General features: G+C 36.8%; 2 protein-coding genes across 3 annotated transcripts; both read left to right on the top strand.

Moving 5' to 3' along the window:
• Positions 1-14,463: 14,463 nt before the first annotated feature.
• LOC117925249 (bark storage protein A) lies at positions 14,464-16,997 on the top strand. The gene is made up of 5 exons (XM_034844205.1): positions 14,464-14,945; positions 15,526-15,593; positions 15,711-15,866; positions 16,201-16,452; positions 16,543-16,997. The coding sequence occupies exons 1-5, from the start codon at positions 14,717-14,719 to the stop codon at positions 16,879-16,881; spliced, it is 1,044 nt and encodes a 347-aa protein (XP_034700096.1). The 5' UTR covers positions 14,464-14,716; the 3' UTR covers positions 16,882-16,997.
• A 242-nt stretch (positions 16,998-17,239) lies between these two features.
• Positions 17,240-26,157, top strand: LOC117925247 (putative E3 ubiquitin-protein ligase LIN-1). 2 transcript variants are annotated; one of them, XM_034844203.1, is made up of 15 exons: positions 17,240-18,284; positions 19,382-19,615; positions 19,707-19,792; positions 19,872-21,041; positions 21,159-21,303; positions 21,474-21,731; positions 21,933-22,239; positions 22,825-22,949; positions 23,032-23,148; positions 24,025-24,156; positions 24,236-24,358; positions 24,573-24,683; positions 24,793-24,939; positions 25,524-25,769; positions 25,854-26,157. In XM_034844203.1, exons 1-15 carry the CDS (start codon positions 17,484-17,486, stop codon positions 25,869-25,871), a joined length of 4,020 nt encoding a protein of 1,339 aa, XP_034700094.1. In that variant the 5' UTR covers positions 17,240-17,483; the 3' UTR covers positions 25,872-26,157. The 2 variants fall into 2 exon arrangements, with proteins under 2 accessions (XP_034700094.1, XP_034700095.1); XM_034844204.1 differs by lacking the exon at positions 17,240-18,284 and adding an exon at positions 19,089-19,242.
• Positions 26,158-26,711: the final 554 nt, after the last annotated feature.

Below are 26,711 nucleotides of genomic sequence, written 5' to 3'. Positions count from 1 at the left end.
GTTTTAGTGGACATAAAAAACACTCCATTGCAACCTTGCTTTAAATTAAATAAAATGGTATAAAATATATATATATATATATATATATACTATTTAAAAGCTTTAGAGTAAAGAGTAAACTTGATATTTATTACCTTTAAATTAAATTATATTTTTTTATTAATGCTTATCATTTAATTCTTACTTTAAATATTAAAGTTATTTAATAAAATTAATTTAAAATTTATTTTATCAAACATATTTAATTATTTAAAAGCTTTAAAGTAAGAGATAAAATTTAATATTTATTACTTAATGATTTAAATTGGTTTTAAATTAAATTATACTTAAGTTGTTTACTTAACACTTATTACTTAATTCTTATTCTAAGTAGTAAGGTTGTTTGATAAAATTAACTTAAAATTTATTTTATCAAATTGATATATTTATAATTAGGGTAAATAAGGTCGAGTAATAATAAAAGTTATGAAGTAGTAAAGAAATTGTGGAAATAATTAGGACAAATATGGTAAAGAAGTAAAATGAAAATGTAAATTTAAGAATAAGTTAATTATTTAAAAGTGATTGAGGTGGTGTTTGTTTTTTTGGTTTTTTACTGAAAGCAATTTAATTTTAGAATTTAGGTTGTTTGTTTTTCTATTTTTTCATGACTTATTATAAACTTTTTACTAAATAGAAAAAACCAAAATATGTAGCTTTTTCTAAATAGAAAAAATAACATATTGGTTTTTTTTTTTACTTTTTAATACTTAATAGAAATAAAATACTACAAAAACAAACAACCTAATATTTAACACTATTAAGTATTAAGGTTCTATTTAGAATTAAGTAAAAAAACAAACACCACCTCTGATTCTTGAACCCCTTTCACGCTCATGTCACGTCGATGTACCGCATAAGAAAAAACTGCAAAATCCGATCCAATTTATCGTAATCGATTAGTTAACATGTTGGTTAACCGTATTCTGAAACACGGAAAAAAATCATTGGCTTATCAAATTATCTATCGATCCGTGAAAAAGATTCAACAAAAGACAGAAACAAATCCACTATCTGTTTTACGTCAAGCAATACGTGGAGTAACTCCCGATATAGCAGTAAAAGCAAGACGTGTAGGCGGATCGACTCATCAAGTTCCCATTGAAATAGGATCCACACAAGGAAAAGCACTTGCCATTCGTTGGTTATTAGGGGCATCCCGAAAACGTCCGGGTCGAAATATGGCTTTCAAATTAAGTTCCGAATTAGTGGATGCTGCCAAAGGGAGTGGCGATGCCATACGCAAAAAGGAAGAGACTCATAGAATGGCAGAGGCAAATAGAGCTTTTGCACATTTTCGTTAATCCATGAACAGTGTTAGAAATACTGAAAGATTGTATTGTATTTCCTAAGTGAAAGAATATACATCAGTGCCTTTATATAGGAGGCATATGTGTGCGGTACAAGTAACCTAACTGGGCCTAAAGCCCATAACATAATATACCCATAATATACATTAACAGCTCCCCTCAAACTCAAGGTGGATGTGAGACCAACTTGAGGTTGTTAATTAAATCACGAGTGCGTCTTGTAGGAAGTGACTAGGTGAAGATATCTGCAAGTTGATCTTTGGAGGAGACGAAGAAAAGCTTAAGAGCACCATGGACAAGATGATAACGGATAAAATGACAATCAATCTCGATGTGTTTAGTCCGTTCATGAAAGACATCATTGTGAGCAATATAAATGGCACTCTGGTTGTCACAATAAAGAGGAGTAGCAGAGGAGGTGGACACACCCAAATCCTTAAGAAGCCATCTTAGCCAAAGGAGCTCAGATGTGGTATCAGCAAGGGCACGATATTCTGCTTCAGTACTGGAGCGGGCCACAAAAGTTTGTTTCTTACTTCTCCAAGAAATCAAAGAAGAACCAAGAAGGAAGCAGTAACCTGTAGTGGACCTGCGATCAGTGGGATCTCTTGCCCAATCAGCATTAGAGAATGCACGGAGTACAAGAGGAGATTGAGCTGAGTAGAAAAGGCCATGAAAAATGGTACCCTTCAGGTATCGAAGAATGCGCAGAACAGAAGCATAGTGAGTTGATCGTGGAGCAAACAAATACTGGCTCACCTGATGAACAACATAGGAGATGTCTGGACGAGTAACTGTGAGATAAATTAAGCTGCCAACCAATCATCTGTAAAGAGAAGGATTGGACAATGGTTTCCTTCCGGAGGGAGTCAGATGCGTATTAAGTTCGACTGGAGTGTCAACATTCTTACTGTCAGTGAGTCCGGCTTGAGACAGCAAATCAGAAGCATACTTGGCTTGAGTAATATAAAGACCATCTGTGGAATGAGTAATTTCAAGACCCAGGAAATAGCTGAGATGTCTAAGATCTTTCATCTCAAACTGCTGACTGAGAAAATCCTTGAGTTCTTGAATGCCACTAAGGTCATTACCAGTTATGATCATATCATCCACATATAGAAGAAGCAAAATAGTGCCTTTATCAGTACGACGAAGAAATAAGGCAGAATCATACGGACTGGCAGTGTAACCCAAGCGAAAATAGTGGAGCTGAACTTGGCAAACCAAGCTCGTGGGGCTTGTTTAAGACCATAAAGTGCACATCGAAGATGACAAACCTTGTTTGATTCAACAGAGAGACCAGGAGGAGGTTGCATATAGACTGCTTCACTCAGATCCCCATTAAGGAAGACATTTTTAACATCCATCTGAAAAAGGTCCCATTGACGAGCAGCAACAACAGCTAAGAGAGCACGAACAGATGAGATACGAGCAACTGGAGCAAAAGTCTCTTCATAATCAATCCCATATTCCTGTGTAAAGCCTTTGGCAACAAGACGAGCCTTGTAGCGCTCAACGGATCCATCAGAGCGAGTCTTGATCTTATAGATCCACTTACAACCAACCACAGACTGTCCAGGAGGGAGATGAACCAGGTCCCAAGTATGGTTTTTGGTTAATGCATCAAGTTCCTCTTTCATAGCAATCTGCCATAAAGGGTTAGTAGAGGCCTTACGATAGGTTTGAAGCTCGTGAAGTGTAGCAAGGGCAGTGTAACAATGATAGTCAAGTAGGTGTGGAGGAATGGATCTTACCCGGGTTGAGTGGCGATGTGGAATGTCTTGTGGAGGATCTTCAGGCAGAGTAGGAGCAGGGGACCCAGTCTCAAAGTGGGGTAGCTCGTCATCAATCTGATCATCTGCAACCTGTCTAGGAGAAGCATAAAAAATATCTGGAGAGAAGTCCAAAGGAGGATCAAAAGTATTTGTAGAAGGAACAAGAGACTCATTTGGAAAGATTTCTAAAACAGAGGAGTTAGTCAAGGAAGAACAAAAGTGAGAGAGTTCAACAAACAATCGATGTTCCCAAAAGACAACATTACGAGAAACACGAAGACGATGAGAGACAGGATCATAACACCTATACCCCTTTTGAGTTTCACCATAACCAAGGAAACAACAGAGTCTAGAGCGAGGCTCAAGTTTGTTGTGCTCATGAGACTGAAGAAGAACAAAACAAGCAGATCCAAATGAGCGAAGGTGATGATAGACAGGGGGTGACCCAAAGAGACGCTCATATGGAGTCTGATTATGGATGACAGCACTTGGAATACGGTTAATTGCATGAATAGCATGAAGAGCCGCTTCACCCCAAAATGAGGCAGAAATTTTGGTAGAAAGAAGCAGAACACGAACAGTGTCAAGAATATGACGAAGTTTTCTTTCGGCTCGACCATTTTGCTGAGAAGTACCTGGACAAGTAAGATGATGTACAGTGCCATAGGAATGTAACAGAGCTTGAAACACATATTGAGTATATTCAAGAGCATTATCAGATCGAAAGGTTTTGATACGTTTGGAGAATTGTGTTTCAACCATTTTTGCAAAATTGCTATATATTGATAAAATTTCGGAACGAGATTTCATAGGGAAAATCCAACTATAACGAGAATAATCATCAATAAAAACAACAAAGTATCGAGATCCACCAATACTAGCAACAGGAGAAGGTCCCCAAACATCAGAATGAATTAACTCAAAAATACTATTAGAAATGGATTCACTGTTATTAAAAGGCAAAGCTGGCTGTTTTCCTAACCGACAAGAAGTACAATAAAAAATGTCTTTAGACACAGAACCCAACAGACCCCTAGACACTAACTGTTGTACCCGAGAAGATGATGCATGACCAAGACGAGAATGTCAAAGTGCAAGAGAAGGTAAGGAAGAAACCGCAGTAGCTGCAGTAGCAATAGAAACAGGAGCAACAGGTGGAAGATGAAGATTGCTCACGGGAAACATACGCCCAACTCTAGGACCGGTCCCAAGCTCCTGCCCTGTCCTCGGATCCTGCACAATACACCCAGAATAGTAAAAAAATAAGGCGATAACCTAGTTCAGCTAATTGTCCCACAGAGCACAAATTATAGGATAAGTCAGGAACATGGAAGACTCCAGGAACATAAAGATTAGAGGTTGAAACAAAACCTAAACTATTCTCATGCATGGTGGAACCATCAGCTATATGAATATTTAGAGGATGTGGTGCAGGGTCAAGTTTGGAGAATAGGGATGAGTGAGGTGTCATGTGATTGTAGTAGGCAGAATCAAAAAGCCAAGTTTGAGACTTACCAGGTAGAACAGATAAGGCAGTGGAAAGAGATGCATTACCAGCCATACGAACAGCCTGAGCTATGATCTCCTGTAGTTCAGTGGAGGAGAGGTTGATAGTAGATCCAGAAGACTTGGACTCAACTGAGGTGGAAGCCATTGGCGGAGTAGGCTCAATATTAGCAACAACAGCAGTAGATTTGTTACGACGGTAACAAGTCTCAATGGTGTGGCCAGGACGCTTGCAATAGTTGCAGAACTTTTTGTTGGTCTGCTTGCGACGATTGCTAGAGCCATAAGAATCACCTGATTGCTAGGGTTGCTCTATGAGTGGAGTAGATGGAGTAATAGCCAAAACATTGAGCTTATTCTGGGCTTGAAGGGTTGCAAGACGAGCTTCTTCTCTAACCAACTCATTTACAGCAGTATCAAGAGAGGGAGCAGGACTGCGATTGAGTAGCTGACCATGAATAGGCTCAAAGTCCTTGTGAAGTGACATCAAGAATTCATAGAGGCGAAATTCATCTCTAATGGAAGCATATTGCTGAGCATCTTTTGAGCATGTCCAAGTTGGATCAGAAAGGTCAATTTGGTCCCAAATAAAGCGAAGCTGATCATAATAGTCATTGATGGATTGCCCTGGTTCTTGCCTGAGTTGATGTAATTCAACCACTAACTGATATTTCAGGGATCCATGAGTAGTGGAGTACCTTTTGGCCAACATATCCCATGCAGATTTTGCATTATCAAAGCTGCCCATCATATTGGAAATAGAGAGAATGGAAGTGTTCCGAATCCATGTGAGGATCATGTGGTTATGACTATCCCATTCAATCATGCGATTAAGAAAAACAACATTTCATTCACTTGCTCCCTTGATAGGAATAGTCATTGCACCAGTACAATAATGCTAGAGCATGCGACCCTTAAGAAAACTGCGCATAGCTTGAGACCAAGATAAGTAATTTTTATTTCCCTCCAATACAGTATTGATGGGGCGAGAAAGAAAAATATCCTTTTTATCCATTTAGAGACACAATATGCAAAAACAGACTGCAAAAGTGAAATCTATGCGAAAAACTGGGTAAGGAGGACCTGGTCAACCCTGGGAAAAGTCAACTGTCAAAGTCAACGGCCAACGGTCAACGTTGGTCAAAGTCAATAGTCAACGGTCAGCTGGTCAACGGATGACGTGGAGATGATGTCAGCTAGGGCTAGCGTGGCACTGACACGTCAACAGTGGTGACGTAGCTAGGGCTGATGTGGCAGATAGGATGATGTCAGCTAAACAAGCCTGATGAGTGGAGACGCGTGATCAGCGTCGCCGAATCTTTAGGCGGCGCGTGAGGGAGCGTGCGGGCTCCGATGGCGACGAGGTTTCCACGAATGTGTAGATCGGCAATGGACGATCTCAGTGGTACCGTCAAAATTGAAATCGGAGCAATATTCGCAGCGGTGATGCGAAAAACAGTGATCTTGTGCGGTGTGAAACTCCTTAAGGACGGTGGCTGCAGGTCCGGAACCCAAGGACGACGCCTGGATGACGTCGGAGGTTCAACGGCAAAAGGCTGCGGCGGCAGTTGTGATGGCGAAAGCGTTAAAAAGAAAGGAATTCACACTAATAAAGACAGATTGCTAAGAAAGGGTAAGAGCAGTGTCTCTGATACCATGTTAGAAATACTGAAAGATTGTATTGTATTTCCTAAGTGAAAGAATATACATCAGTGCCTTTATATAGGAGGCATATGTGTGCGGTACAAGTAACCTAACTGGGCCTAAAGCCCATAACATAATATACCCATAATATACATTAACAAACAGGATCTATATAGACACATAGATCCATGGATCTAATCCATACATCTCGATTGGAAAAGAATCAATAGAAAAAGAAAGAATCGGAATTGATCGATATATTTCTCGAAACAAACGAAAAGGAAACGAAAGATGAACATAAATCATGGATCCACTAAGTCCTATTCATGGCGATTCCGTAAATATTCCATTCAAAAAATAGAAACAATTGAGATTTTTTTGGAGATCAGATACAGTTACTAATTCATGATCTGGCATATACAAAATGAAAACTTCATTCTCGATTCTACGAGAATTTTTATAAATGACTTTAAGTTATACCATTAAGTTATTTTACCAAATATATTTAATTTATTTAATAATTTAAATTAAGTTATTAAATCACATTTAACTTATTAAGTTGGTTTATCAAATACTCATTAAATGTGAAAATTTATTTGTATTGATGTAGATAATAAATATGAAAATAATATATATACTATTTAAAATCTTTAAAGTAAATGTCAAAATTTATTCCCATTGATTTAAGATAATAAATATGAAAATAATATAGATAAAAGAAATATCAATTTTTAAGTTAATTTATATTTTATTCTTATCATTGCTTAATTTATTAATTGTAAAGATAAAAAAATGACATACCTTGAAGTTTTAAATTATATTATTATTATTAATATATAAATCATAAATATATGACGTAACGATCATGATTGAGCAGTTGATCCGATTCAGTCAATCTTAATCCAATAATTTTGCCCAATCAAAGAGGATTCAAATAATCATTATATTATTTTTCATATTTTTAATATTTCATCCAATCTTTTCAACAAATAAATTTAAATTATAATAAAAAACAAATAATACAATTTTAAATTAATAATTAGTATATCACCATTTTAATTTTTAACAATAAATACTTATTTTAATTTCTTTTGATATTATTTAAAAAGACTAATTACACTTACAATTAATAAAAATGATGCAAATTCTTAAAATTTATTTATTTTTTCAAGGTCTTAGGTTTATCACTTTATGTCATAAAATAAATAACAACTTCCCTTTCACAAAATTTTTGTTTTTATAAAATATTAAATATTTTTCAATTTTTATAAATAATTTATAAAATTATATTATTGGTTATTGTAAAGATCATCTCTTTTTGAGTTGCATGGGATTATTTCCTTTACAACTACCCGGCCGGTGGGTCACCTATACTGCTATACATTGAGTTTTTTTTTTCTCTTTTTATTCACCTAAAATTTACAAGTGTTGCTTTTCTATTGGTTCCAATTTGTGGGTGCGGTATCATTAAAATTAATGTGATGACAAATCTATGGACCCATAGCCGTTAGATTTGACAATTGCATTGCTGATATGGTCCTGCTCGTCCAATCATTTTCACAGTCCAATTATTCCACATTCCGTTGTTTTTGTTGTAAATAAAATGTAATGAATGACCACATTGATGGTCATTATGAACTCCATTTACTCATCTTTAAGATGAGTAATGGGAGTTCATATTATGAAGCCTATAAAAGGCTTCTTACCCCCCCATGTAAAAGCATCCCGAGAAAAGAAAGAAAGCTCTTCCTCTCATTCTCTCTCTCTCTTTCTTTCACTTTCTCAATTCTCTTTCTTGATTCCTTCTTCCATATTATATATCAAAGTAAGATATATTTATCTTTACTACTTTGATTTGCATTATATTTGTCCTTGTTTTATAACACGTTATCAGCACGAATTGCTCTGAAGGTAATTCTCGTATCTTAAACTTGAAGTTATTTATATAGAATAAAATTTTACATAATTATATTATTGTTGATTTGTTTTGTTACATATTGTTAAAAGTTATAAACAAATTATTTGATTTTGTTTATAATCAAAATTATACCAATGCTATCAAGTTATTATAACTGATTTTAATAATATTGTTTTGTCATATATATGAAGTTATTTGACAATGTCGAATATCACAAAACTCGAATTTGTGGCACTTGACATTTCGGGAAAGAACTATCTATCTTGGATCCTTGATGCTGAATTACATCTTGATGCAATGAACCTTGGAGCTACGATCAAACAAGGAAATCAAGCATCCCTGCAGGATCGCGCAAAAGCATTGATTTTCCTTCGTCATCACCTCCATGAAGGTTTAAAAAATGAGTATCTTACGGTAAAGGACCCATTTACTCTATGGAGTAATTTGAAAGAAAGATATGACCACCAGAAAACTGTGATTCTCCCAAAAGCTCGATATGATTGGATGCACCTAAGGTTGCAAGATTTTAAAACTGTTAGTGAATACAACTCTGCACTTTTCAAAATCAGCTCTCAATTAAAGCTGTGTGGAGAAAAAATCACAGAGGAAGACATGTTAGAGAAAACTTTTACTACGTTTCATGCCTCGAATGTGCTCCTACAGCAGCAATATCGAGAACGTAGATTTACAAAATATTCTGAATTAATATCATGTCTTCTTGTTGCTGAACAAAATAATGAGCTTTTGATGAGAAATCACCAGTCTCGTCCAACTGGATCTGAACCATTCCCTGAAGTGAATGCAATATTGTCCCAAACTCGTGGACGTGGACGAGGACGAGGACGTGGTCGTGGTCGTGGAAGAAATCCCCGATACCATGGTTCTTATAGTAATAATTCTCAGAAAATGAAAGCCTCATTGCACCACCAGAAGTGGAACAATACTGAGACAATACAAGAAAATGGGAAGCGTTTACAAGATAAACCTCCTAAGAACCATGAGAATAATTGTTATAGATGTGGTATGAAGGGGCATTGGTCGCGTACCTGTCGTACGCCCAAACATTTGGTCGACCTTTACCAAGCATCAATAAAAGCTAAAGGAAAAGAGATAGAGATGAACTTTACCGATGGTGATGGATTGGACCTAACCTACTATGACATTGATTTCTTTGGAGGTCCCAATGAAAAAACAGACCATTTGATAAATGATGAAAAAATTAACATTGATTGATGTTCCTTTATATATAAAATAATATATTATTATGTCTTATATTTACATCTGATTTACTTTGTTATTTACATTATGCCCTGTTTTTTTTATTATATCTGAAATCCATGTGTTATTTGGTCTCAAGATGAATGAGGATGATGTATGTCTTGCAGACTGTGCTACCACGCACACAATTCTTCGAGATAAAAGATATTTCCTCGAATTGACATTAATAAAAGCTAATGTAAGTACCATATCTGGTACTACAAACTTAGTTGAAGGCTCTGGAAGAGCAAACATAACGTTGCCAAATGGAACTAGATTCCATATAAATGACGCGTTATATTCTAGCAAATCCAGAAGAATTTTGCTCAGTTTTAAAGATATCCGCAGAAATGGATATCATATTGAAACTATGAATGAAGATAATGTAGAATATCTTTACATTACTTCCATTATATCTGGCCAGAAGCTTATAATGGAAAAACTCCCGGCTTTCTCCTTTGGGTTGTATCATACAACTATAAAGCCTATTGAATCATATGTTGTCGTGAACCAGAAGTTCAACGACCCAAAAGTTTTTGTCCTTTGGCATGACAGACTAGGTCACCCAGGGTCTTCAATGATGCGTCGAATAATCGAACACTCACATGGGCATCCACTAAAGAACCAGAAGATTCTTTCGCCTAATGAATACTCATGTGCTGCCTGCTCACAAGGTAAATTGATAATCAGACCATCTTTTACTAAAGTCATATCTGAGTCACCAATCTTTTTAGAAAGAATACATGGGGACATATGTGGGCCTATCCATCCACCATGTGGACCATTCCGTTATTTTATGATCTTAATAGATGCTTCTACTAGATGGTCACATGTTTGTCTCCTTTCTACACGTAACGTAGCCTTTGCTAGACTTCTTGCACAAATAATCAAATTACGAGCACAATTTTCAGATTATCCAATTAAGACAATACGTCTTGATAATGCTGGCGAATTTACTTCTCAAACATTCATTGACTATTGCATGTCAGTAGGGATAAATATTGAGCATCCTGTTGCTCATACTCATACCCAGAATGGTTTAGCAGAATCCTTCATCAAACGTTTCCAATTAATAGCTCGACCATTACTAATGAAAACCAAATTACCTACTTCCGCTTGGGGTCATGCTATTATGCATGCTGCAGCTTTAGTTCGTATTCGACCTACAAATTACCATGAATATTCCCCTTCACAACTTGTGCTTGGAAAACAACCAAATATCTCTCACTTACGAATCTTTGGTTGTGCAGTATATGTACCAATTGCACCTACACAACGCACTAAAATGGGTCCCCAACGAAGACTTGGGGTTTATGTAGGTTTTGATTCTCCATCTATCATAAGATATCTTGAACCTTTGACAGGCGATGTTTTCACAGCCCGCTTTGCGGATTGTCATTTTAATGAGAGTGTTTTCCCATCATTAGGGAAAGAAAAGTCGATTCCTGAAGAACGACAAGAAATTAGTTGGAAGACATCTACTATGACCCATCTTGATCCTCGTACAAATCAATGTGAACTAGAAGTTCAAAGGATCATTCATTTGCAAAATCTTGCAAATCAATTACCAGATGCATTCATTGATACAAAGAAAGTGACAAAGTCACATATCTCGGCTGCAAATACTCCAGCACGGATTGATGTCCCTATAGGACAGTTAACAAATGAATCTAAGATACGCCTGAAGCGTGGTAGACCTGTAGGCTCAAAGGATGTAACTCCCCGGAAGAGGAGAACCCAAGAAAAACTTGGCACTCTAGAAGAGACCATCAAAATGACTGATCAGTTTAAAATTGATAAATCTATAACCCTAGAAGAGGCACAAATAATGCAGAAAGCCCCCGAAGAGGCACAAATTGAACAAGAAGCCCCCGAAGAGGCACATATTGAACAAGAAACCCCTGAAGATCCACATATTGAACGAGAAGCCCCTGAAGAGGCACAGGTACCTGAAAATTGTGAGATCTCAGTAAGTTATGTACAAACGGGAGAAAAATGGGATCGAAATAATATTGTTATTAACAATATTTTTGCTTTCCAAGTGGCCTCTGATATCATAAGAAATGATGAAGATCCCGAACCACGAAATATGGAAGAATGTCGACATAGAAATGATTGGCCAAAATGGAAAGAAGCTATACAGGCAGAATTAAACTCATTAACAAAACGAGAAGTTTTTGGACCTGTAGTCCAAACACCTGAAGATGTAAAGCCTGTTGGGTACAAATGGGTATTTGTACGAAAGCGCAATGAGAATAATGAGATCATAAGATATAAAGCGCGATTAGTAGCACAAGGTTTCTCGCAGAGACCTAGCATTGACTACGAGGAAACATATTCTCCCGTCATGGACGCAATCACATTTCGTTTCTTAATTAGCTTGGCAGTCTCAGAAGGACTAGATATGCGTCTCATGGATGTTATTACAGCATATTTATACGGATCCATGGATAATGATATATACATGAAAATCCCCGAAGGATTTAAATTGCCTGATGCAAATAATACAAAGCCTCGTAGCATGTACTCAATCAAGTTACAACGATCCTTGTATGGATTAAAGTAATCCGGACGCATGTGGTACAATCGCCTTAGCGAATACTTGCTAAAAGAAGGGTATGTGAATAACCCTATATGCCCATGCATCTTCATTAAGAAATCAGAAACCGGATTTGCAATTATTGCAGTGTATGTTGATGACTTAAATCTTGTTGGAACTCCTGAAGAGCTCACAAGAACAACAAATTACTTGAAAAAGGAATTTGAGATGAAAGATCTTGGAAAAACAAAATTTTGTCTCGGCCTGCAGATCGAGCATTTCCCAAATGGAGTTTTAGTACATCAATCAACATACATTAAGAAAGTTTTGAAGCGTTTTTATATGGATAAAGCGCATCCTTTAAGTTCTCCAATGGTTGTCCGATCACTTGATGTGAAAAAGGACCCATTTCGTCCTTGCGAAAAGGATGAAGAGTTACTTGGTCCTGAAGTACCATATCTTAGTGCTATTGGTGCACTTATGTATCTTGCCAATTGTACACGTCCAGACATTGCTTTTTCTGTCAATTTATTAGCAAGATATAGTTCCGCTCCAACTCGAAGACATTGGAATGGTATCAAACATATATTGCGTTATCTTCGCGGAACTACTGATATGGGTTTATTTTACTCAAGAGAATCAAAGCAACAATTGCTTGGATATGCAGATGCAGGATATCTTTCAGATCCACATAAAGGCAGGTCACAAACAGGGTATGTGTTTAATTGTAATGGTACTGCTATTTCATGGAGATCTGTCAAACAAACAATGGTAGCCACATCATCAAATCATTCAGAAATACTGGCAATTCATGAAGCAAGTCGTGAATGTATATGGCTAAGATCTATGATCCAGCATATTCGGGAATCATGTGGACTCTCCTCTATCAAAGGTGACCCGACAACATTATTTGAAGATAATGCTGCATGCATTGCACAAATAACAGGAGGTTATATTAAAGGAGATAGAACTAAACACATTTCACCAAAATTCTTTTATACACATGAACTCCAGAAGAGTGGTGAAGTTGATGTGCAACAAATACGCTCAAGTGATAATCTAACAGATTTATTCACAAAATCATTGCCAACCTCAACATTTAAGAAGTTAATACACAGGATTGGAATGCGTCAACTCAAGGATATCGACATGAGGGGGAGTGTGCTTGTAAAAGGGTGTTAGTGTACTGTACTCTTTTTTCCTTCGTCCAGGTTTTGTCCTACTGGGTTTTACTGGCAAGGTTTTTAACGAGACAGTCCTAATATACCAAGAAAAGAATATTGTACTCTTTTTCCTTCACTAGGTTTTTCCCATAGGGTTTTTTACTAGCAAGGTTTTAATGAGGCATATTCTTTTAATATGGTGGTCATCCAAGGGGGAGTGTTGTAAATAAAATGTAATGAATGACCACATTGATGGTCATTATGAACTCCGTTTACTCATCTTTAAGATGAGTAATGGGAGTTCATATTATGAAGCCTATAAAAGGCTTCTTACCCCCCATGTAAAAGCATCCCGAGAAAAGAAAGAAAGTTCTTCCTCTCATTCTCTCTCTCTCTTTCTTTCACTTTCTCAATTCTCTTCCTTGATTCCTTCTTCCATATTATATATCAAAGTAAGATATATTTATCTTTACTACTTTGATTTGCATTATATTTGTCCTTGTTTTATAACAGTTTTTCATTTTTTTTTTCGTTTTTTTTTCAAATTAAATAATTCCCTTTATGTTATACATTATACTCAAAATTTAGAAAAACAAAATGTTTATTTTGGTAATTTTATTTGAAATAAAAAAATAAAATGCATTTAAATTTATTAAAAAAACAGTAAAAATAAAAAATATTTATTTTTATCTTAAAATTTAATCATTTTATTTACTAATTTGAAAATTTTCTTAGTAAAAAGAAAAACTAAAAATAAATTAATTTCCAATATAAATCAAAATAAATTCCAATATGATGATTTTCTCATAGTTATATATATATTTAAATGAGATTCCAAAATTATTTTTTCCAAAAAAAAAACCCTCTTTAACCTCCTCGTGTTCAAAATAAGTAATTAAAAAGTAAAAATAAATAAATCTTATTTCTAATAAAATTAATTTTATCTTCCATTTTTAATGCTTATGGGCTTTTGAGCTATTCCTTCTTCTATGAATCATAGATTTTATTTTATTTTATTTTTAGGAAAACTAATGGGTATATGAGAATTAGTAACTAATGGCTAATTTAGACTTGGGTCTGCTTTCATAATTTTTTTTTCCTTCAAAATTACATCAAGTAATTAAAACATATAAGCTAAAAATCCTTATGAAATCATTTGATTTTCACTACTATTATTAAAGAATTATTATTTTATACAATTCATCACGTGTGGGAAGTGGGCCTAGATTCTGTCAAATGGACGTGTTGTAAATCCTATTCCGTTACTTGTCTTGATGAGAAATTTCAGATTCATAAATGTAGGACTCATCACCCAATAGGGACAATCGCTGGCCGTTTTCCCAAGTCTTGACTTCGCGAAAATCAACATATTTTATCTACGTATTAGACTTTCCTTCTTTAGTTCACACCCACAAGTTTTCCAAACAAAGTTTCAATCTCCTCAACTCTGATGAATTTTCCTTATATGATAAGTAGCTGTTCCTTCTTTTGTACTTGTCTGGTTTTTTTCTCCACAATATTCTGTGTCTGTGCTCTGGGGTTGAAGGTTGAAACGGAGGAAGAAGATGGGAAACCATTTGAGAAGTGTGTTGATGGGGTTTTGGGTTATGTTGGTGGTAATGGGTGTTGGTACAGAGGGAGCAGTGTCTGTGAGTAGTATGAAGAAGATCGCAAGAGTCAACAAGGAGGGGCCATATCTGGGTATAGTGGTGCCAAACTCCTATGAGATGGATCCTCTTCTTCAATCTCCATCCTTTGTGGCTGATGATAAGTTCCCTTACTTGGACTTTGCAGGTGAGATGATCATAAGAACTCACCAAAATTTTTTTTTAAAAAAATTTTTTTATGGGTTTTTTTTTTATTTTATTATTTATTGGGGTTTACATGGAAAATGGATCAGTTTGTGATTAGTGGGTAGTGGGCGGTTTCTGGTTATTATAAGGATTGTTTTTCTACAGAGGGGGGCCTTTTATTTTGGCTGGTTGATGTGGTTACACTTCTCTATATGTTGTTTGGTGAAACTGCATAGAAGAGAAAGAAGAGTAAGGAGAGTAACATTCAGGACAAAGCCTGCAGACCCAGATCTGATCCATTTGAATACCAACATAATGGGTTGGAAGAATCCTGACCAATTCTGGATTCAGACTATCACTAAGAAAATCTAGTGAAATTAATGGAAATTCAACCAAATTTAGAAAACTGAACTGTCCAAAATTTGCTTTTGAGGCTTCATTAGCAGGATTCTTTTGGGATGAGGGGGAAAATTGATGACTTTTGGTGGATTTCACCCCACAGTAGCAGAAAAAAAAAAGATCTGATTCCTTTGAAAAAAACTGATCAGAGATTATAATTCTTTTTTTCTTTGACTCATTAGGGAGAAGGTTCCGAATAGGGAAGTTGGAGACCAAAAATGTTATCATTGTAATGACAGGATTAAGCATGGTATGTCCAATTACATCCTTCATTTTCTTCCATTCTCTCTCTTTCTTTCCTGTTTTTTTTTTTTCCTTTTTGATGACTGGTAGCAAAAATTTTCTTTCAATTTTCCTTTTCCCATAGCTTAATGCAGGATTAGCTACACAGTTGCTGCTAAGCCTGTTTAAGGTCAATGGCGTTCTGCATTATGGAATTGCAGGAAATGCAAATCCTAATCTTCAAATCGGAGACGTGACGGTCCCTAAATACTGGGCTCACACAGGCCTTTGGAATTGGCAGGTACAGAAATTCATTCATTTCATTCCTTTCACTGTTGTGAGAATGAACAGAATCAGAACAAAAAAAACTTAAAAGGGGACAAAAACAAAAATCTGTCTGGATTCCTTCCTCTTTTCCACCTTTATGGGGGGCAACCTTAAAGGGATCACTGTAGACTTTAGTGATAATTGAGGGAGAAAGGGGCAGATTCTTGGATATATGTAAGTTGCTTTTTTATTTATTGGAATGGTTGCTTTCTCTGTCATTACTGGATATGATTTACAACAGATAAAAGGTTATATGCTGAACTGTATGATAATTTCCACCAACTTCTTCTATTATCAAATGTGAGCAGAGGTATGGAGATGGGCCTGACGATGAACTAGCCTTTGAATCCAGTGGAGACTACACCAGGAAAATCGGGTACCTCAAATTTTCTGACTACAACAACCATACCAAAAATGGCAACTCCTCGGATAATCTTCTGAACAACGTATGGTATCAACCCGAGGAAGTTTTTCCTGTGACAGGAACACCTGAAGTCAGGCAGCACGCCTTCTGGGTTCCTGTTGACAAGCATTTCTACCAAGTTGCAAGGAAACTTAAGGTGATTTAGCCCTGACCCAACACTCCAATCCGATCTTATTTTCTGTCAATGCAGTTCAGTTACATTACATGATTTGTTTCCCCCGAGCAGGATTTGAAGTTGGAGGGATGCGTGAATTCTACATGTCTGCCAAGAGCTCCAATGGTGACGAGGGTGGAGAGAGGGGTGAGTGCCAATGTGTTTGTGGACAATGGCGCTTACAGAGAATTCCTATACTCCAAATTCAACGCCACCCCCGTCGACATGGAGAGCGCTGCGGTTGCTCTGGTCTGTCTCCAACAGAAGACTCCCTTCATTGCCATTCGGGCGCTCTCTGATTTAGCTGGAGGAGGTTCAGCTTTGTCCAATGAGGCCTCCGTCTTTTCTTCATTGGCAGCTCAAAATTCAGTTGATGCTTTAGTCAGATTCATTGCCTTGTTGTATTCGTAATTGTTTGCTGCTTTGTACTCTTATTGAATAATCCCCTCAATGCATCTGCCCAGTCTATGCAATGAGGCATTTGTTTTCTTCAGTTTCAAATCAAGTTTTAAATGTGGATTTGTTCACCTCAAGCTCAAATTCAAGGACGAAATGGTCAGCCCAAGGTAGGTAGCAAAAGGCTGGCAAACATGAAGATTTCAAATTTAAAAAAAGAAAAAGAAAAAGAAAAAGAAAAGGGTATGGGTAAGTTTAGGGGTTCAGGCTACAGTGGGCTTTTGGAGGCATTGGGAATGGTAATGGTAACGGTCAAGCCGGCCAGGGCGGCTACGGCAAAGGTCCCACCTTTTTTTGGTTCCATTTGTCTTCGTGTCACTGTCATGGACTCAATTTGCCGCGAAATTTTAAGCCTAAATCAATTTCCATTTTAGCCCTTCATTTTACGTCGCCCCAAGCCTCCGACAGGACCATCAAAATTTCAGCTTGACGTTAACTGGTCATGTAATCAAGGCCGTCCCAATTCACCGGTAATTCCGTTAATATCACCACCTCCAAAGATTCCAGGTTCAGAAGCCCCATTTCCAGACTCCTCCGCTCTCGACCGCCGCACTGCAATGGCCAGCGCCACCACTTCCGCCGAAATCCTCCGTCACACTACCGCTTTCACATCTGAAATTCTCTCTCAGTCCAAACTCCGCCTCCGTCTCTTATCTGCCCTCCGACGGAAACTCCCGACTTCCGACCAAAACGTCTTAAGACAACTCAACCTCGCAGCCGAAACCTTAGAAAACGCCATTTCCACTTCCAGCTCCTTCAATCGATCGTCCTCTCTCCGCGTCGCCGAGAAGCTCCTCCACTCTCACCCTGATACCCTCTTCTCCTCGTTCCTTCTATCTCTTCTCTACGCTCTTCTCAACCGCCATACTGAAGCCGCTGACTCTCTCCTCAATATATTCTCCTCCGATCCTTCATTGGCTCGATCAGAAATTGCACCGGTGGTGTTTGAGGAGTTTTTTCTCATCCACCTCCTTCCAGTTCTACAATCTTTCAAAGATCAGAGATCCAGAATTTTGTCATCTCTATCGTCGAAAAATTTAGGTTATGATAGTGATAAAAGGTCGAGATTTGAGGAATCGGTAGTAGTTTCCGGCACTAGGCTGTTGTCAAAAATGAGCGGCGGTCAAACTTCGGAGCTTAAGGAATTGGAGCGGGACTATGAGGAGGTTCTCGATGAAAATTGCAGGCTTTTAGTTGGGTACTTCAGAGAGGTTCTGGGCAATGAAAATGGAAGCAGATTGATTCGTCCACCACCACTGATATTTGAAAAAATCAGAAAAAGTGATGAATTCAAATTCAATGAAGATGAACAGAACAAAGTGGAAGAAATCGGATTGGGGAACGGCCAGTATAATAATGTAATGCTGTCTTTCCTATAATTCTTCCTTCAATACATTTGATTTTTTTTTTTCTAAATTTTTCTTTCCTTTTTTACTTTCTACTTCATTTTCTTAACAAAAATGGTTGACAGCCCCAGTTTCGTTTTGGAAAGTTAAGAGGAAAGCAGAAAGGGTGGAGGGAAAGTTTATCAAAGATTCAAAATCACATCTGTAGTTGAATTTATTCTTTCCTTCTTTCTCTTCTTTTCTGGGTTCTATTTTCCTCGTAGTTTTAGGAAACCATACACGGCCTGCAATTCGATAACGTTACTTTCAATTTCCAGTTGATTACCAGTCATGATTATATTGAGACTAACGAATTAGTGTTTGAAACTTTCTCTATCCAATATCCTGTAGTGGTTCTTTATTTTATCTAGCTGATTAAAGTATACACCCTGTTTGCGTTCTTGGGAATTAAGTCTTAATTTTTTTTTTTCCGCTCAGCTGCTCGGGAGATTCATTTTTTTGACCACGTCAAGCATGAAAGACAAATTATTAGATAGGATTTCATTATATGACAATGTTTCTGAGCTGGTCTACCTACCACCTTTTTGGACTTTCTATCACGGATCATAATCTCCAAAACAAAAAAATTGTTATAAAATCTTAGCATTATTAGATGACAAAAACAAAATTGGGTCGGGGCCAGATAAGTCAATAATTTGGACTGTTGTAGCTGTCGGCAAGGATCATGATTTATGCAATATGTAAAACAACACTAAGAAAAAGTGATGATATATACAAGTTTTGGATCAATCTCGCTATAAATCAATTTCTCTGTTTGTTTCTGAAAATTTTGACCTACTATGTATTATATTAAGTGCAAAGCCTCTGAAGCTCCATAAATTGTTTCTATTTTGGTCTTTGCTGCTATATCAATTAGATTCTTTGAACCATTCGAGATCCTGTATTCACACAGTTCTCCAATATTATGCATGTGGGTATTGAATGACTGGAGTAATCTTAAATATTTATGAGCTTGAGAGTCAACGACTAGTTTCTCTCAATGCAGTTTCTGACATTCGAAGCAGAGTCCCGTGTTTTAAGATCTGAAAATTTTCTTTTGAGTCCTGCAGCCAGCATGGACTGAAGGAGAAAGGTCAGTTGAATTCTACAGCAGCGGTAGCAGCAGTAAATCCAAGTCTCCACCCTTTTATCCTCAAAGGGTCTCTCTAAAGATCCTCAGAAACCAGAAATCTTCAAGGACATTGAGTGCAATATCAACAAATCTAAAGTCTGGTTCTGAGTTGGAGTCTTCTTCAGAGGACAATTTGAGCAATTCTTCTTCAGAATCTGAAGGTGAAACACAGGTAATCGATACTAACAAGAAAAAGATATCCTCTCTGGTCTGATTTTCCTAGGCAGTGATGTTATTTTGAGATGCTAATCTTTGTCTTATAGAAAAAGAACAGAAAAATGGCATTGTTTGAGCCTAGACGGAGCCAAATCCAAAAACAGAAACAGCCCATTTATGCAGAATCCAGCAGGTATGCAAAATTAAAACACTCATTGTCATTACATTTTTCCTTGTGCAGGTTCTTATATTTGGATTTTTCCTGTTATCAGTTCTCCAGAACGTGTCATGGCAGCAGATTCTGATGATCCGCCTGGTGGTGGAAAGTGTACGCCTCCGAAGGACTTTATCTGTCCCATAACCAGCCACATATTCGATGATCCGGTGACTCTTGAGACAGGTCAGACATATGAGAGGAAAGCAATTCAAGAATGGATAGATAGGGGAAACTCCACATGCCCAATCACACGCCAGAAGCTGCATAGTACCCAACTTCCCAAAACAAACTATGTACTCAAACGGCTCATTGCAAGTTGGCAAGAACAAAATCCTGGTTTTATCTCAATTCACTCTGATAATCCAGACCCAGAGACTGACCCAATCTTCAACTCTACACTGCCTGTGCTACCTTCAACTTCTCCGAACAGTGTTATAATAAGCCAAGCCACCATGGATGGGACGATTTGTGAGCTGCGACTTGCTATTACCAAGCTTTGTATGTCTGAAATTCTGAGAGAGTCAGAAAAGGCAGTTCTCCGAATTGAGCGGTTCTGGCAGGAAATGAACATGGGGTTGGAGATTCAAACTATGCTCTCAAAACCTGCTGTTATCAATGGGTTCGTTGAGATCCTTTTTAATTCTGTTGATCCCCGGGTGCTGAGGGCAACCGTTTTTCTCCTCTGTGAGCTTGGATCAAGAGACAAAACTGTGATCCAAACACTTACCCGAGTTGACTCTGATGTGGAATGCATTGTTGCTCTATTCAAGAATGGTTTGCTGGAGGCTGTTGTATTGATACATCTGTTAAGACCTTCCACCATAAGCTTAATAGAGATGGATATGGTGGAATCCCTCCTGGTGGTTATTAAGAAGAAACAAGATGGTTTTCTTGAGATGTGTTTGAAGCCAAAAACGGCTTCTATTCTTCTACTGGGACAGATTCTTGGAAGCAGTGAAGGCAACATTGTCACTTCAATTGCCAAGACTGTAGTATCTGCAAAAGCGATTAAAAGTATTATTGAGAGCTTGGAAGCTGAGTGGGCAGAGGAGAGAATTGCGGCAGTTGGGATCTTGTTGAGATGCATGCAAGAAGATGGAAAGTGCAGGCATACCATAGCTGACAAAGCTGAATTGGCTCCTGTTTTGGAGAGCTTCATGGGCGCGAGTGATGGAGAACGGTTTGAGATAATTAACTTCTTCTCTGAGTTAGTTAAACTAAATAGGTACCATAGCATATTTTTTCCTCAATCCCATGTCTTACAGTCTCATTGCCAGTGATTTTTTCGTTCATAAATCTTGAATTTGTGCCAACTTGAAATGATTTTTCTGATTTTTCCCAGGAGGACATTCAACGAACAGGTTCTACACATTATAAAGGATGAAGGTGCTTTTAGTACAATGCACACCCTCCTCATTTATCTACAGACAGCCCTCCAGGACCAATGTCCTGTTGTGGCTGGTCTACTTCTTCAACTTGATCTCCTGGTTCGAGACATTCTCACTTCTATTCACTTCAAATAAGCATGAGATCATTAGAACCTTGAACAAAACAAGTACAAAATGATCACATGGTGTTTCCATATAGTTGAAATTTGCAGCACTAGTTGCACTTTCCTTTTGGGTCATTATAAATTAACACGAATTTTGATTTGTAGGTGGAGCCAAGAAAGATGAGTATATACCGGGAAGAGGCAATGGATACTCTTATTTCATGCCTGAGAAACTCAGACTTCCCTGCTGCCCAAATAGCAGCTGCTGAGACAATTGTGTCGCTGCAAGGGAGGTTCTCATCTTCTGGAAAGTCCCTCACCCGGGCTTCTCTCCTTAAACGTGCTGGACTTGACAAAAGTTATAGAACTCTAATGCAAGTGGACCAACTCAGCAACAGTTCTGGAGAGTCTGAAGAAAATTTGGTTAGTTTCTTTGGAACTATTTCCCTAATATTTGATTTTCCTGCAGTCTGATATATGAGTACAACCTTTAGGATCTTCTCGGATATCTTAGTATTGGATTTTTACTAGTTTAATTATTTCTTTGATTGTGCTCCTATATATTGGTAGTTCATCATACTACAGTCCTTTTATATATTAAAAAATTTCTATTGTCATTGATAGGAAGAAGAGCAGGCAGCTGACGAATGGGAGAGAAAAATGGCATTTGTTCTGGTCAGCCATGAGTTTGGTCTGTTGTTTGAAGCTTTGGCAGAGGGCCTCAGGAGCAGAAACCAAGAGTTATTTTCATCATGCTTTCTGTCAGCTACTTGGCTTATTCATATGCTCACTGTTCTTCCAGACACAGGAATAAGAGGAGCAGCCCGAGTCTGCTTGCTCAAGCACTTCATATCCATGTTCAAATCTGCAAAGGGCACAGAAGAGAAAGCCCTTTCCATGCTTGCTCTGAGCAGCTTCATCCATGATCCTGGTGAGCAACAATATCCCAGACAAAGAAAATTTATGTTCTAAAATTTGGGTGTGAGACACTTGGAAATATGCTCATTTAACATGCTTACTAGGATCTCTTTGATTTGAAAATATTTTGAAAAATTCTGTGAGGTACGAGAAGGGTGTTTGGATACTGATTGAAATCAACATAATGTGATTTGGTTTTTGCCATTTGCTACGGAGTTCTATGTTTAGATTAGTCATCACAAATAGAAAAAGGCTTACTTGGAGTCATCATTTTGTTGAGGAGACAAAAATGGAAGAAAACAATATTTTTTTAAATATTTAAAGACTAATGATCTTATAAATAATATAAAATAGATAGATTTTAAATGCTATGAAAACAAAACAGACCAACTCCAAATGCTATGTGGAAAATGGCGATGCTTTCATCTCCTTAAGATGTCCAAAATGTTCTATAGCAATGCCCTATGTTTATCATTAAGGTTCTTCCGAAATAATGGGGTGTTAACAAATAACAACATTTTTCATGCATTTCTTCTTCTTCATGTATATTTTAGAATTTAGTTCTGGAAGTGGTAACATTGTTCTATGGAACTTTCAGAGGGACTCAATGATCTGACTTCCCACATGAAGGATATATTGAAAGGACTGAGACAGCTTAAGAAATCATGTATATTGGCAGTTGATATGCTGAAAGTTTTCTCAGAAGGAAACAACTCTAGCATTGTAAGATTGTTGTACTTTTGCATGTGCTATTCCAGAAAGAGGAAGTGCTCTAACATAATCTTCTGTTCTTGTTTGGAAGCAGGACTTGTGGAATCATAAAGAATTAGTTCAAGTAGATTGCAGTGCAAATGGAGAAGTGCTATCAATAGTCTGCTTCAGGGATAAGATATTTTCTGGCCATTCAGATGGAACGATAAAGGTAATTTAGTTCCCAATACTGCTTTTGACTTCAGTTATCCGGTCACTTTCCATGATTTTGATTATTGTGAATTTTGAAACACTTGCAGAGTGACAATAAATTTTAGCATATATTTTGCATATACATCAAGATAAATATGCACGTATCTTCTTGAAAGGGAATCACCATCCATGGTTATACAAACTGAAATAGCTTAGTATATGTCCATGGAAAAAATGCAGAATGTTTTTTTATCTCACTTTTCAGATAAAGTTCCTTCAGTTTTGGATGGTGCCAGAGAAACCCACCTCATCTGCTCCTACCCATGTGTGTCTGCAGGAGGGAAGGTGTGAGTGTGGGTAATTCTTTGTCTAGCTTTTCAGATGAAGTTCCTTTTCATGGGGGTGGGTGCAGATGCAGATCTACCATGGGTTGCTGAAATCTTTCTTTTTCCTCCAGTGATATATGCTTTTCCATTTCCTAAAATCTCTATTTTTGAGAAGCCCATATTTTTTTTCAAGAAAATGGACAATTTTTATAGAGTTTTAGGAATGAACAATCTTAGCTTAGTACTGGAGCAGCTCCATGTTACCAAACCCTTTGGAATTTTCTATCATGGTTGGCCTCTTCTTCCAAAATGTAGTCAAACTTAATAGCTCCTAAATTTGTTAAGGCTAATCTTTATGGTTTTATATAATTTTTTTTTTAAAGAAAAATAAAAATTTTATGAGAAATAAAGAGGCCTAGGTTCATTCACACAGGAAAGATACAAACATTTGATGGCATGAATAGTCTAATATTGATCCTGTTCAAGAGGCAAAAGTAATGTTTTCCATAGTAGTGCACAAAATTTTGAATTGTAAGTTTGATATCATTTTTTATCCCTGAAAAATGAAGGTATGGACTGGCAGAGGTAGCATTCTTCATCTCATCCATGAAACTCGAGAACATACCAAGGCAGTTACTAGCTTGGCAATTTTAGAATCAGGGGAGAGACTGTACAGCGGCTCTCTTGATAGAACTGCAAGGGTATGCTCAGATGACTCTTCTCTGTAACAAATATCTCTATGACTTGTATTGCTGAATTCTTCTATTATCCGATGAGCAGATATGGTCGATTGGAAGTGAAGCAATTTACTGTGTACAAGTTCATGATATGAAAGATCAGGTTAACAATCTAGTTGTTGCCAATAGCATTGCATGCTTCATTCCACAGGGAGCTGGCGTCAAGGTATCATTTAAATTTATCCAACCCTTTTTCTGACAACTTTATTATTTCTTGATGTTAGAGCTATCTCAATTACTCAATCTGTGAAATGAAAAAAAATAAAAAAAATCAATCTAGTTGTGTTCTGTCTTCCTCCCCTTTGAATCCCAAATCGCATCTTTGTCCTATATGCATCCAAAGACTTTGCATGAATGTCACTGAGAACTTATTTTATCAGGTTCATTCATGGAATGGAAGATCCAAGTTATTAAATCCGAACAAAAACGTTAAGTGCTTGGCTCTTGTACATGGGAAATTATACTGTGGGTGCCATGATAACAGTATTCAGGTAACAAGTTTTCATTAGTCTAGTGATCACATTCACATGCAACTCTGGAACTTTTTCTTGTTAATGTTGGAGCTCTGAACCCTGATCATTGACTTCCTTATATGTTCAGGAAATTGATTTGGCCACAGGAACACTGAGTAGCATCCAAAGTGGCACGCGAAAATTGCTGGGGAAATCAAATCCTGTTCATGCACTGCAGGTTCATGATGGAATGATATATTCAAGTAGCTTTTCCTTGGATGGAGCAGCTGTTAAGGTACCCCTTAAAATTCACATCAGATGCTGAGTTCTATGACAATTTTTACCCTTCCAAACTTTTTATCCACATGATCAAGGGTGTGCTAAGTGTTGGGATGCAACAATCCCACTCGTAAGCCCAGGGATGAGTCACCCAAATGATGGTTTTTAGAATATGTCTGGGAGGTGTGATGTTGAATTTCATAAAGGTTTGACCTATATTGAATAAATATCAGTTGGTTTTTAGATGACATGGTGAAAACCCCATTCAACAAGACATTTTAGAGCCAATCAAGGGTCATGCATTCAGGTCACGAGAGCCTCATATGTTGGGAGAGGGATTGTTAGGATGAAACAATAATGTCCTTAAGGCTGAGATGGGTATCCTAAATGATGCTCCTAAAACATGCCTATAATGTGTGATGTCAAATGCTATAAAATGTTTGGCCTACCCTCGCTAGACACCAATCGGCCTTTAGATAAGATGAACAAAACCCGCTCCAATACTAAGCAACTCCTAAAAGGAGTGATTTTCTTAAAAACCTGATTCATTCCATGTAATTTTTCCCACAACTAAAATTGTTTAATTTTGCATGACCAAAGATTTGGAGTGCCACAAACTACACTATGGTGGGATCACTTGCATCTACAATGGAAGTTCGGACTTTGGCAGTGAGCTCAGAGCTAATTTATTTGGGGAGCAAGTCAGGAACTGTGGAAATTTGGTGTAGGAAGAAGCTCATTAGAGTAGAAACACTACAAACTGGTACCAATGGCAAGGTACAATGCATGGCTGTAGATGGTGATGAAGAAGTTTTGGTAGTAGGAACTTCTGATGGCCGCATACAGGTAAGCAACATCCTCTTCCATCTCAGATTAAGATAATATACCAAGTTCTATAATTCCAATTAAAACTTTTGTGTTGGCTTGCAGGCATGGGAACTGAGTTAAAGGTGGTGCTGTAAATTAATTATACATCAATTTTGGATAGAAGGACGTTTGCATGTAAAATATTTCAATTGAAATTCTTTTCATTTTTCAAATAACCTTGCTTCTCCCCAGAGTTTTTCTTGAGAAATCTCTGTATTTCATTAGAATAAAAATGCTAATTCTTTCACTTTCAACCTCTTGAATTGTAGTGCCTTAGTATTGTACAAAAACTGATGTCTATATGATTTGGCATTCTGCAATATATCCAAGAAAAAAATATTTTACTGTCGGAATGTATTTCTAATTACATTGAATCTATTTAACTTTGGGTTTGATTTGATTAAAATCAAATACATGATTTATAATCAAGTTTATATTTTTAAATTTAGATTCAATCTATCATTTGACAACTATGGAGAAAATTTGGACAGCTATAGATTGAGAAAATGAAGTCTATCTAGTTTTTCGATGTTTTTCTAAAGCAAAAACTTGTTTGGAAATTTGTAATATTTTTAATTTGTTTTCTATATTTCTAAATATTTTTATTAAAAATAATTTTTATATGTAGTATTTTATTTTTAATTATTATTTATATTTGTATATTTAAAAAAAAAAACTCAAAAAAATAAAATAAAATAAAACATCTTTTACGATTCCAAAACAATTCATAAAACACCCGTCTTGGAAACAATTGACAACCAAATTTGATCATTGTGTTTTTTTTTTCTTAATAAATATAGCCTTATTTTCAACTATACTTCACCCTAATTATTATTATTTACTTCATTTGATAACTTTGTCTAATAATATAACAAATAAATTAAAAGGCATAGGAGAACAGTTATTATTTCAAAATTGTCC

The sequence above is a fragment of the Vitis riparia genome, chromosome 11, assembly GCF_004353265.1.
Source record: "Vitis riparia cultivar Riparia Gloire de Montpellier isolate 1030 chromosome 11, EGFV_Vit.rip_1.0, whole genome shotgun sequence".
NCBI lineage: Eukaryota > Viridiplantae > Streptophyta > Magnoliopsida > Vitales > Vitaceae > Vitis > Vitis riparia.
The sequence above is the reverse complement of the archived record's forward strand: the minus strand, read 5'-3'. Positions and strand labels throughout refer to the sequence as shown.